Below are 11,469 nucleotides of genomic sequence, written 5' to 3' on the forward strand. Positions count from 1 at the left end.
ATTATGGTGCCCTGAAATGGGGGGACTATGTATAAACACAGCTGTAATTTATATGTGGTGAAATCAAAATGTATAAAAATGGCCTTTATTAAAATCTAACAAAGTGCACTTTAACCACATGTTTTTTTTTCTATTACAAATCTCAAAATGTGGAGTGCAGAGGCAAATAAATACACGATGGGCCTTTGTCCCAAACATTATGGAGGCTATTGTATATATTGTGGATGGGAATCTTGACACTGAAGAAAGAAACAAAAAGCTGGAGTAACTCAGCAGGTCAGGCAGCACCTCTGGATCGAGACTCTTCTTCAGGTCTCAACCCGAAATGCCACTTATTCCTTTTCACCAGAGATCCTGCCTGACCCACTGAGTTACTCCAGATTTTTGTGTCTATCTTAGGAAGCTGATATTCCAGGTATAAAATTGTCATTTTCAGGAAAGGAGCAATACCTGGCTATTATTAGCCAATAAAAATCCAGTCCCACGGAGGGGTGTGAAACAGGAATGGTTCATCAACACACCAAAATAGACAATAGGTGCAGGAGTAGGCCATTCGGCCCTTCGAGCCAGCATCGCCATTCAATGTGATCATGGCTGATCATCCCCAATCAGTACCCCATTCCTGCCTTCTCCTCATATCCGCTGACTCCACTATTTTTAAGAGCCTATCTAGCTCTCTCTTGAAAGCATCCAGAGAACCTGCCTCCACCGCCCTCTGAGGCAGAGCATTCCACAGACTCACCACTCTCTGTGAGAAAAAATGTTTCAAAATCCAAGGGAAGTCTCAGAAAATCTGTTATTGCTAGCTTTAAGAATGAAGCCAACTTCAATTAATATTCGTTAACATATCGTTGGCCAATTCTTTTGCTGCAGCAATCCTACCTTCAATCCCAAGTCGTTCCAAAAGGTTTAGAGGATACCATATTAGTGGTTTGTTTCCAACTGGTAGAAGGGGCTTTGGGATACTGGAGGTGAGGTCCATCATGCGGGAGCCCCCAGCAGCTGCCATCAACACAGCCTGGAACTCCATCTTATGGTTTTCTATAAAACATAAAATCTATATTTGAACAATGCATACATTAGCATTTGATGAACTATGCATGACAACTATCAAAGGTCAGGTCCATTCCATCTGACTTTAGGATTCATCATAACAATACAAATGAGGATGTTTCTGACAGTCCAATTCCTGCAGCAAATCACACAGACTTAATCAATCTTTAAAACAACCTTGATAGTCTGTTCAACCTATTGCTGAGCTTTAAAACTTATAAATTAGCCATTGGTAAAATAGCTTAGTCCCACCTCAAAAAATGATTCAGATTAGTTTACTGTCATAAATGCCGGTGCAATGAAATTCCTTGTTCACATTAAGTTAATTGGATGCCCATACACATGATCATAGATACAACAATAAATATATTGACAAATGTAAACAGAATGGTACACAGATTGTAATTTGAAAGAGTGCAAAAGAAAATGCTAAAGCTCAATAACAGAGTAACCGAAGGACTAAAGTGCAATAATGGAGTGAGCAAGTGGTTTTGATCCTGTGCCCAATAAGTTAGCCATTGCCAAAATTTCTTCCTTCCATCTCACACATTCTCGACCCTCAAATCACAATCTTGCCCAAACTCATTCAGGTCCCATGTTAACTTTCGAACATGCTAAAGGAGCTGGTTCACTGCGGCGACCTAACTGGCGAGTTTAGAAGAGTTTTCCCTCGACTCATACTCGCAGCATGGTCGACACGAGGTCCTAGGAGGTATTTGTAACTCTCCTTCATGCTCGAGAGTAGTCCCCGTGTACTCGAGGCCTCAGCTAGATCGCGGCGTATTTTTCAACATGCTGGAAAATGCCCGCGAGTAAAAAAAGGTCGCCATGGAAAAAAAATCGATGTTTTTTTTACTCATAGGTTTAGTCGAAGTAGGTCGTAGTAGGTCAGCATGTTAGTCGTAGATAATCGAGGGTAGTCGAAGGTAATCAAAAGTAATCGAAGGTAGTCGTATTCTTCTACAGTCGAAGGGAGGTCGAAGGAAATAGTCTTCACTCTCCACTATTTGGTGTCCAATTTTCCCGAAGCTAGTCTTCAACATAGTCGAAGGAGGTCTTCAACATGGCACTTTCTCAAACGCTCCTAAACTCTTTTAAACTCGCCAATTAGGTCGCCGCAGTGGGACAGCCCCTTAAAGCATCCTTGGTACTTCTCCACTTCTGCTTTTTCTCCCCCCCCCCACTCCCATCTCATTACATCTGTATTTTCTCATGCAAATGTGACTTTGCCATGCCCCCAATAATGCAACTTTTCCTCATATTACATTTCTATTTTAATTCCAGTGACCAGCCCTGCCAAATCTGACCTTTCATGTGTCCCTTTGTCCCTTTCATTCCAAGTACGACTATAAAGTAATTCAACTACCTCAGTCAATGCTACCTTGAATTCTCCCTTACAAATCCTCATTCTTTGCCTCTTCTGTTTATGAAGATTTACTGCCATGTTGTTCTTATTTTTGCCCCAGCAAAGTACCTCGGGAATTATTTATTTGTGAAAAGTATGTGAAAGTTATGAAAATTATTGCTGGTGTTCATGATCCACAATGGAAATGTGAACTCCAAATGCAAAATAATTCTCCAGCAATAGCACTTTGTCCAGTATCGCACAAATTAGACAAAGTGACAGAAGCTGCAAGAGTTTCCATTATATCAAAGATTCTTTGTACATCAAAATTTCTTGCCCTATTTTATTGGAAATGTTCGACGAGCTCTGATCAGACCAGATACAGAGACACGAGAGATGGCAAATGCTGGCATCTGGAACAAAATGCAGGCTGCTGGAGGAATTCACTGGCAGCAGCAAACGTGCAAGGTAAGGAATGGTCGGCATCTTGGATTGGGACCCTTCATCTGTCCCTTAAAGATTCCCATTATTACCTTCTCTATGTATCAGAATCCCACAACATTAGCCTCCGCATCCTCGCCAATCACCCTCAGCAGCTGTTTACACATTCATCGCACTACCCACATGATTACATATGCTTTATTAATTATTAATTTGTTCATTCTTCCCTTCCCACCCAAACCACCCTCTTCCCAGATATTGTGCTATGCAATCGCAGGAGATGTCCCAATTCCACCTCCCTGATATCCATGCAGGGCTAACGGCAGCCCTTTCAAATGAAACAGAGGTTCACATCCACCTCCTCTACTTTAACTGGTTATTTAAAAAGACCAAGCGTATACCTGGAAACTGTTTCGCCAAACACTTGCGCTCGGTCCGCCAAGACCTGCTGGATTTCCCAGTTGCTAATCATTTTAACTCCCCTTCCTATTCCTTGACTGACCTAACTATCCTGGGCTTCACGCGAGGCCATATGCAAAATGAACAAACAGTGCCTGATATTCCACTTGGATAACTTGCAACTAAAAGGCATAAACATTAAATTCTTCAATTTTCATGCTTCTTCCAGGCACTTTTTGTCTTTTCATCCCAGCCCTTTGTCCACCCATTTGCCAATTCCAACCCCTTTCCATGCAGCCAAGTACAAATCCAATTCAATTGAAACATTTGCAGATGACACCACCATTGTGGGCCGAATATCAAATAGTGATGAGACGGAGTACAGGAGGGAGATTGAGAAACTCGTGACCTGGTGTCTCAGACACCAACCTTTCTCTCAATGTCAGCAAGACAAAGGAGATAGTGATAGACTTCAGGAAGTGAAGTTGTACACAGAGCCCAGTTTGTATTTACGGTGCCGAAGTAGAGATGGTTGAAAGCTTCAAATTCCTCAGAGTAAATATCACCAACAACTTGTCCTGGACCACCCATATTGAAGCAATGGTCAAGAAAGCATACTAACGCCACTATTTCTCTAGAAGGCTTTGAAAGTTCAGCATGTCCCCAACAATTCTCACCAATTTCTACAGGTGCGCCGTAGAAAGTATTTTATCGGAAGTCATAGAGTGATACAGTGTGGAAACAGGCCCTTCGGCCCAACTTGCCCTCACTGGCCAACAATGTCCCAGCTTCACTAGTCCCACTTGCCTGCGCTTGGTGCATATCCCTCCAAACCTGTCCTATCCATGTACCTGTCTAATTGTTTCTTAAACGATGGGACAGTCCCAGCCTCAACTACCTCCTCTGGCAGCTTGTTCCATACACTCACCACCCTTTATGTGAAAAGGTTACCCCTCGGATTCCTATTAAATCTTTTCCCCTTCACCTTTATAGATGACATGTGCATGTACCTTTAACATAGTGACCTCACCACTACTAACCACTCCCCATATCACAAGTATAATTACAACCTTCCCACCCATGGATCTCTCTCTCTGGTTCCGGTGACAGACCACGAACAGCTAGGGCAGCAATGTATGTGTATCATGAATAAACAGTAGTAAAGACACAGTGTGTTATGACTACTCTTTACATGGTGTCAGAATCGTACCTTTGCGCCTCCTGTTTGTCGGGTTTTCTTTACTTTTGACCCAGTTCCCTATCCTGTGTGTTTTTTTGTATCTCCCGCACCATGACCCCTGCCGAGCAGCGCTATGCTCAGATATAGAAGGAGCTGCTTGCTGTGGTGTTTGCCTGCTCCAAGTTCAGGGACTATATTCTGGGCAACAGCTTCACGATCGAGACCGACCACCAGCCGCTGGTCTCTATCCTCAACAAGCCGATCCACGTTGCCTCGTCCCGGTTGCAGCGCATGATGCTGCAGCTCCAGCGTTTTATGTTCAGAATTGTATATCGCAAGGGCAAGGACATGTTCGTGGCTGACACGCTGTCTCGCGCACCGCTAACGTCCACCGATCGCCATCCATATGAATCGTCTGACCTGATGGTGCTTAACGTTAACATTGTGCCTTCACAGCAGATGCAGTCCCTGGTCAGCAACACTGCCAAGGATCCTGCCCTGCAGCAGCTTGCCGACGTCATCCGGCAGGGCTGGCCAGACCGTCGTTCATCCTTGCCGGCTGGTGCCGTGCCCTACTTCCTGGTCCGTGACGAGCTCGTGCTGCACGACGGCGTGGTCGTGAAGGGACACAAGGTCGTTGTGCCTGCTGCGCTGCGAGACCACTACTTTCAGACCGCCCACCGCGGTCATCCTGGGGCCGAGGCCACTCTGTCTCAGGCCCAGAGTCAGTTCTACTGGCCCGGCATGGCCCAAGACATCCGGGAGAGGGTCTCCGCCTGCTCTACCTGCAATAGCCTCGCTCCCCATCAGCAACGGCAGCCGCTTCTGCAACAGCCGGCCCCCAAGCTGCCCTGGATGGCCGTCGCCACTGACATTTTCGAGTGGCGTGGCAAGCACTTCCAGGTCCTTGTTGACTCGTACTCCAGCTGGTTCGAGGTTGACCAGCTGCACTCCCTCACCTCTTCGGCCGTTATCGGGAAGCTGCGCCGCCACTTCGCAACCTTTGGCTCCCCGGCAAGTCTTCAATCGGACAACGGCAGCCAGTTCTCAAGTGCCGAATTTCGGAATTTCGCTGTCACCTGGAACTTCCGACACTATACCAGCAGCCCAGAGTACCCGCAAAGGAACGGCCTGGCAGAGCGCGCTGTCCGCAGTGCTAAGGACTTGCTGGAACATTGTAGACTGTCCCATTCTGACTTTTACCTGGCCCTCCTCAACCTTCGAAACATCTCCCGCGACCCTGCCTTGGGCTCGCCGGCACAGCGGCTGATGTCTCGCACTACGAGACCTCCGATCCCGGTAACCCAGCGGTCCCTCGTGCCCTCTGTTCTCCAGCCCGCTGCCGTCCAGGAGCGCATTGCCCTCAAGCAAGAAATCCAAAAGCGCTCCCACGACAAGTCCTGCCGTCCCCTCCCGCGTCTGTTCCCTGGCCAAGTCGTCCGGATGCAGTCCCCTTCCGGTCACTCCAGGCTTGCCATCGTCGTCGGTACTGCTGGTTCGCCGCGGTCCTATCTAGTCGACCATGACGGTACCATTTATCGCCGGTCCCGCCAACATCTGCGGCTTGTCAATGAGCCCCCACCACCGCCTGCCGACCCCTTTGCCCCCCTGCTGTCTGCCACGTTGCCTGCCGCTCCACGCCTGCCTCGGCCCCTGCCTTCTCAGCTCTATCAGCCCCGCTCTCCAACAGCCAATCCTCCCTCGCCTGCCCGTCTTCCCGCTGCTGCGCCTGCATCCCCTCCTCCGTCTCCATCTTCTCCTTCTCCTCCCGGGTCCCCGGTTCGCTCACCCGCACCTGCTCCTTTTCTTCCTGCAGAGGGGGGAGATGGCGAGCTGCGTACCCGGTCCGGGCGGGTGGTCAAGCCGCCTGTCCGTTATGGTGATTTTGCTTAACTGTTTGCTTACCTGCTCGTAGCGTATGAGACGTGGTCGCCCTGTCACTACTGTATTGCTTTTCATTTCCAAGGGGAAGGATGTAGATGACATGTGCATGTACCTTTAACATAGTGACCTCACCACTACTAACCACTCCCCATATCACAAGTATAATTACAACCTTCCCACCCATGGATCTCTCTCTCTGGTTCCGGTGACAGACCACGACCAGCTAGGGCAGCAATGTATGTGTATCATGAATAGACAGTAGTAAAGACACAGTGTGTTATGACTCCTCTTTACAACCTTGAACCTATGGTCTTCGATTCCCCTACTCTGGGCAAGTGACTCTGTGCTTAAGAAGGAACTGCAGATGCTGGAAAATCAAAGGTAGACAAAAGAGACTCTGTGCATCTACCTGATCTATTCCTCTCATGATTTTGTACACCTCTATAAGATCACCCTTCATCCTCCTGCGCTCCAAGGAATAGAGACCAGCCTACTCAACCAGTCCCTATAGCTCACGCCCTCTAGTCCTGGCAACGTCCTCGTAAATCTTTTCTGAACCCTTTCAAGCTTGATAGTATCTTTCCTATAACTTGGTGCTCAGAACTGAACACAATATTCTAAATGCAATCTCACCAATGTCTTATACAACTGCAACATGACTTCCCAACTTCTATACTCAATATTCTGACGGATGAAGGCCAATGTGCCAAAAGCCTTTTTGACGACATAATCTATCTGCGACTTGACCTTCAAGGAACCATGCACCTGCACTCCTAGATCCCTCTGCTCTACAGAGTCCCCAGAGACCTATCGTTTACTGTGTAGGTCCTATCCTTGTTCGACATCCCAAAATGCAACACCTCACATTTCTCTGCATTAAATTCCATTAAACATTCTCAGACCACCTGGCCAATCGATCCAGATCCTGCTGCAATTGTTCACAACCATATTCACTATCTGCAAAACAACTCACTTTTGTATAATTGGCAAACTTGCTAATCTTGCCCTGTATGTTCTCATCCAAATCATTGATGTAGATGACAAACAGTAATGGGTCCCAGCATCGAACCCTGAAGCACACCACTAGTCACAGGCCTCCAGTCCGAGAAGCAACCTTCCACCATCACCCTTTCCATTGCTTCCTTCCATGGAGCCAATTTGCTATCCATTCAGCTATCTCTCCTTGGTTCCCATGCGATCTAACCTTCCAGAGCAGCCTACCATGCGGAACCTTGTCGAATGCCTTACTGAAATCCATGTACACAACATCCACAGCTCTGCCCTCATCGACCTTTTTGGTCACTTCTTAAAAAAAAATCAATCAGATTTGTGAGACACGACCTCCCATGTACAAAACCATGCTGACTATCCCTAATCAGCCCTTGCCCATCCAAATGCCTGTATAACCTATTCCTCAGAATACTCTCTAGTAACTGTTTAACTACAGATGTTAAGCTCACCGGCCTATAGTTCCCAGCATTTTCCCTGCAGCCCTGCTTGAAACAACATTTGCCACCCTCTATTTTTCCGGCACCTCTCCTGCATTTAAGGACGACTCGTAAATTTCAACCAGGGCTCCCGCAATTTCCTCGCTAGTTTCCCGCAATGCCTTTGAATATATCTGATCAGGCCCTGGAGATTTGTCTACCTTCATACACGATAGTACTTTCAGTACTTCTTCAACGGTAACACTGACTGCTCTCAAGACACTTCCATTGACTGCCCCAAGTTCCTCCGTCCTACTGTTTTTCTCCTCGGTAAATACAGAGGAGAAATACTCATTTAGTACCTTGCCCATCTCCTGTGGCTCCGCGCAGAGGTGACCGCTTTGATTCCTGAGAGATCCCACTGTCTCTCTAATTACCCTTTTCCCCCTTGTGCATTTATAAAATCTTTTGGGATTGTCCTTAATGCTACCCGCCAGAGCTATCTCCTGGCCCCTTTTTGCCCTTCTGATCTCCTTTTTCAGTTTACTCCATAGTTCCCGAAACTGCTCCAGGGATGCACTTGATCCCAGCTGCCTAAACCTGTCCCATGCATCCTTCTTGATTTTGACCAATGCCGCAATTTCCCTCATCAGATTAGCTTCCTTACGTTTGTCAACTTTGCCCTTCACTCTAACGGGGACGTACACATCCATAGCTTGTGTCAGCACACTTTTAAAAACATCTCACTTGGCTGATGTTCCCTTCCCCTCAAATAACCTGCTCCAGTCAACTTGAGCGAGACCATCTCTCATACTCTCAAAGTCGGCATTACCCCAGTTGAGCATTTTAACATGTGTACCCTCTCCATCCCTATCCATATCTATCTTTAACCTAATCGAACTGTTCTTTAGAAAGAACTGCAGATGCTGGAAAAATCGAAGGTAGACAGAAATGCTGGAGAAACTCAGCGGGTGAGGCAGCATCTATGGAGCGAACGAAAAGGTGACGTTTCAGGTCGAGACCCCTTCTTCAGACAGTGGTCTCTGTGGTCCCTGGTCCCAAAAGGCTCCTCCACAAACACTTCATTAACTTGCCCCTCCCAATATCCCAATACTAGATCCAGTGTTGCCCTCTCACGTGTGGGGGCCTCTACATACTCCTTAAGAAAACTCTCCTGAACACTTTTGAGGAATTGCACCCCATTTAAACCCTTCTCACTATGATTTTCCCATTCAATATTGGGAAAGTTAAAATCCCCTACTATAACAACCGTATTTGACCTGCAGCTGTCTGCAATCTCCTGGTATATTTGTTCTTCTAATTCCCGTTCACTATTCGGGGGTCTGTAGTACACCGCAACAAGGTGATTATCCCTTTCTTGTTCCTCAGCTCTACCCATATAGCCTCACTAGACATAATGTAATCTCTGACCACAGCCGTGACATACTCTTTAACCAACAATGCAACCCCCCCCCTCCTCTTTTACCCTCACCCCCCGGCTCTCCTGAAGCTCGTGTACCCCATTGAGCTGCCAGCCCCGCCCCTCCCTTAGCCAGGTTTCAGTCATGGCTACATCTTTCCAGTCGCACGTACCTATCCATGCCCTAAGCTCATCTGCCTTACCCGTCAGGCCCCTTGCATTAAAATACATGCCGTTTAAACCAACACTCCTTCCTCGCGCTCCGCCTTTCACATGCCCATTCTGTCCACTAACCTTTCTCTCACCACCCTCCATACCAAGGTCTAGCCTCTCACGTGACTCTGTCCTGTACGCGATCCCATCCCCCCTTCAAATCTAGTCCAAACAATCCCATGTAGCATTAGCAAGGTATCGCAGCATGGTTTGGGAACAGCTCCATCCAAGACCGCAATAAATTGCAGATTTAAGTGTGGACGCAGCCCAGACCATCACACAAAACACTCCTCACGCTGCCTCGGCAAGGCCAGCAACATAATCAAGGACGAGTCGCACCCCAGCCACTCCCACCTCCCCTCTCCCCTCTCCCATGGGCAAAAGGTATAGAAGTGTAAAAAAGCACATCTCCAGGTGCAAGGGATAATTTCTTCCGAGCTGTTATCAGGCAATTGAACCATCCAACCAATAACTAGAGAGCAGTCCTGAGGTTCTATCTACCTCATTGGAGACCCTCGGACTATCTTTGATCAAACTTTACCTTGCACTAAACGTCATTCACGTTATTCCCTTTATCATGTATCTGTACACTGTGGATAGCTCTATTGTAATCATGTATTCTCTTTAGTGCGCAACAAAAGCTTTTCACTACCTCAGTACATGTGACAATAAGCTGAACTCAAACCTTTATCAATCTATCACTTGTCAGACTTTATCCCACCCTCACCTGTCTTCCAGTTTTCTCCCCCCTACTACAATTAGGAAGAAAGATCCTGACCCATAATGTCGCCTATCCATGTTCCCCAGAGATGCTGCCTGACCCATTGATATACTCCAGCATTTTGTGCCTTTTATTTGGTAAACCAGCATCTGCAGCCCCTCGTGTCTAGATTTGAGTTTGTTGTTTTGCTATCATTTGCAAATCCATGCATCTTCCCCCTATTACCCAGTTGCCTGTGTCCCAACTGCAACCTCCTCCCACCCCTCAGCTCCACCTACCCGTCATCCTTCACCTCCCACAGACACACAACATGCTGGAGTAAGTCAGTGGGTCAGGCAGCATCTCTGGAGACGTTTTGATTGAGGACTTTTCTTCAGACTGAGATTCAGGGGAGGGGGAAACTAAAAGTATGAAGAGGTTCAGAACAAATCAGAGCCGGCACTGATGCAAACCCAATACTTTCTCCCCTCGACCCCAGTCCTTTCTCCCCCGGAGCCCGATGCTTTCTCCCTGGATCACAACCCCCTCTCCTGTCCCCCTGTCCCCTGCACCCAGTCCTGGGCTCACACTCTCCGGCTTCAGGCCCAGGCCGCTCTCCTGTCGTTTACCTTAGCGCGGGCTCTGCGGCGCAGCCGGCGGAGCACAGCAGCCTCCACCGATGTTGTTAGAGAAAAAACAAGGTGGACGGTGTAAAAAAAACTCAACGCCGGGAGCAGGCTGGACAGTTTCTGTGTGTGACTGGACCCGGGGAGTTAAAAGGAGCGCGGACACAACATGTGCGCTTGGTGTCCGGATGAACTGGGTTCGTTGCGCCTTCGATCTACAGTTCCGGGTCTGCAATGGGCCTGCTGCAACTGATAAGCAGGACGGCTGGAGTCAGCTGGAGGACACTGTGCTCACTTGCACAACCTAATAACAGTTCTCACAACAACGCAAAACAAACGCACAGCTACTAGGTAAATAGGTTAAATATATAACATTAGTTAAGGATGTCCGTGGTTCCTTTAGACTCATTTTATTTGAAAGACCCTCAGAAACAGGAGCGGCAGTGCCGCCCTCAAGCATGTTCCATTAATCGATAAGATCCAATCTCGACCGTGACGCCAATTTATTTACACACTATTCACATTCCTTGACTCTCTTGTGGTTTAAATGTCTGCCACTCATTACCTTGAATGGCCTCCTTAGTTCTCCAGGGGAAAGAATTTCAGAGTCATGGCTCTCTGACAGAAGATAGTCCTCTTCATTCCCATGTGAAGTAGACAATCTGGTATTCTAAAATTATGCTTCTCAGTTCTAGACACTGAGGGAAAATCACCTCTGCATCTATCCAATCAATCCCCCTTCAGAATCTTTTATACCCCTAGTAATTAAGGCTAAAATTCA

At 47.4% G+C, this 11,469-nt stretch overlaps 1 protein-coding gene across 2 annotated transcripts in view; it reads right to left on the reverse strand.

The window, feature by feature from the left end:
* Window positions 1-10,896, reverse strand: part of eif2b3 (eukaryotic translation initiation factor 2B subunit gamma) — a 91,174-nt gene extending 80,278 nt beyond the window's left edge. The window contains exons 1-2 of one of the 2 annotated variants that reach the window (XM_033028739.1): window positions 10,692-10,896; window positions 883-1,041 (exon numbers count right to left, since the gene is read on the reverse strand). In XM_033028739.1, the coding sequence (XP_032884630.1) occupies window positions 883-1,030 (148 nt within the window). In that variant the 5' untranslated portion in view covers window positions 1,031-1,041; window positions 10,692-10,896. The remainder of the gene's footprint in view (window positions 1-882; window positions 1,042-10,691) is intronic. The other variant, XM_033028740.1, reaches the window with a different exon arrangement.
* Window positions 10,897-11,469: the final 573 nt, after the last annotated feature.

This window comes from Amblyraja radiata, chromosome 10 (assembly GCF_010909765.2).
Source record: "Amblyraja radiata isolate CabotCenter1 chromosome 10, sAmbRad1.1.pri, whole genome shotgun sequence".
Taxonomy (NCBI): Eukaryota; Metazoa; Chordata; class Chondrichthyes; order Rajiformes; family Rajidae; genus Amblyraja; species Amblyraja radiata.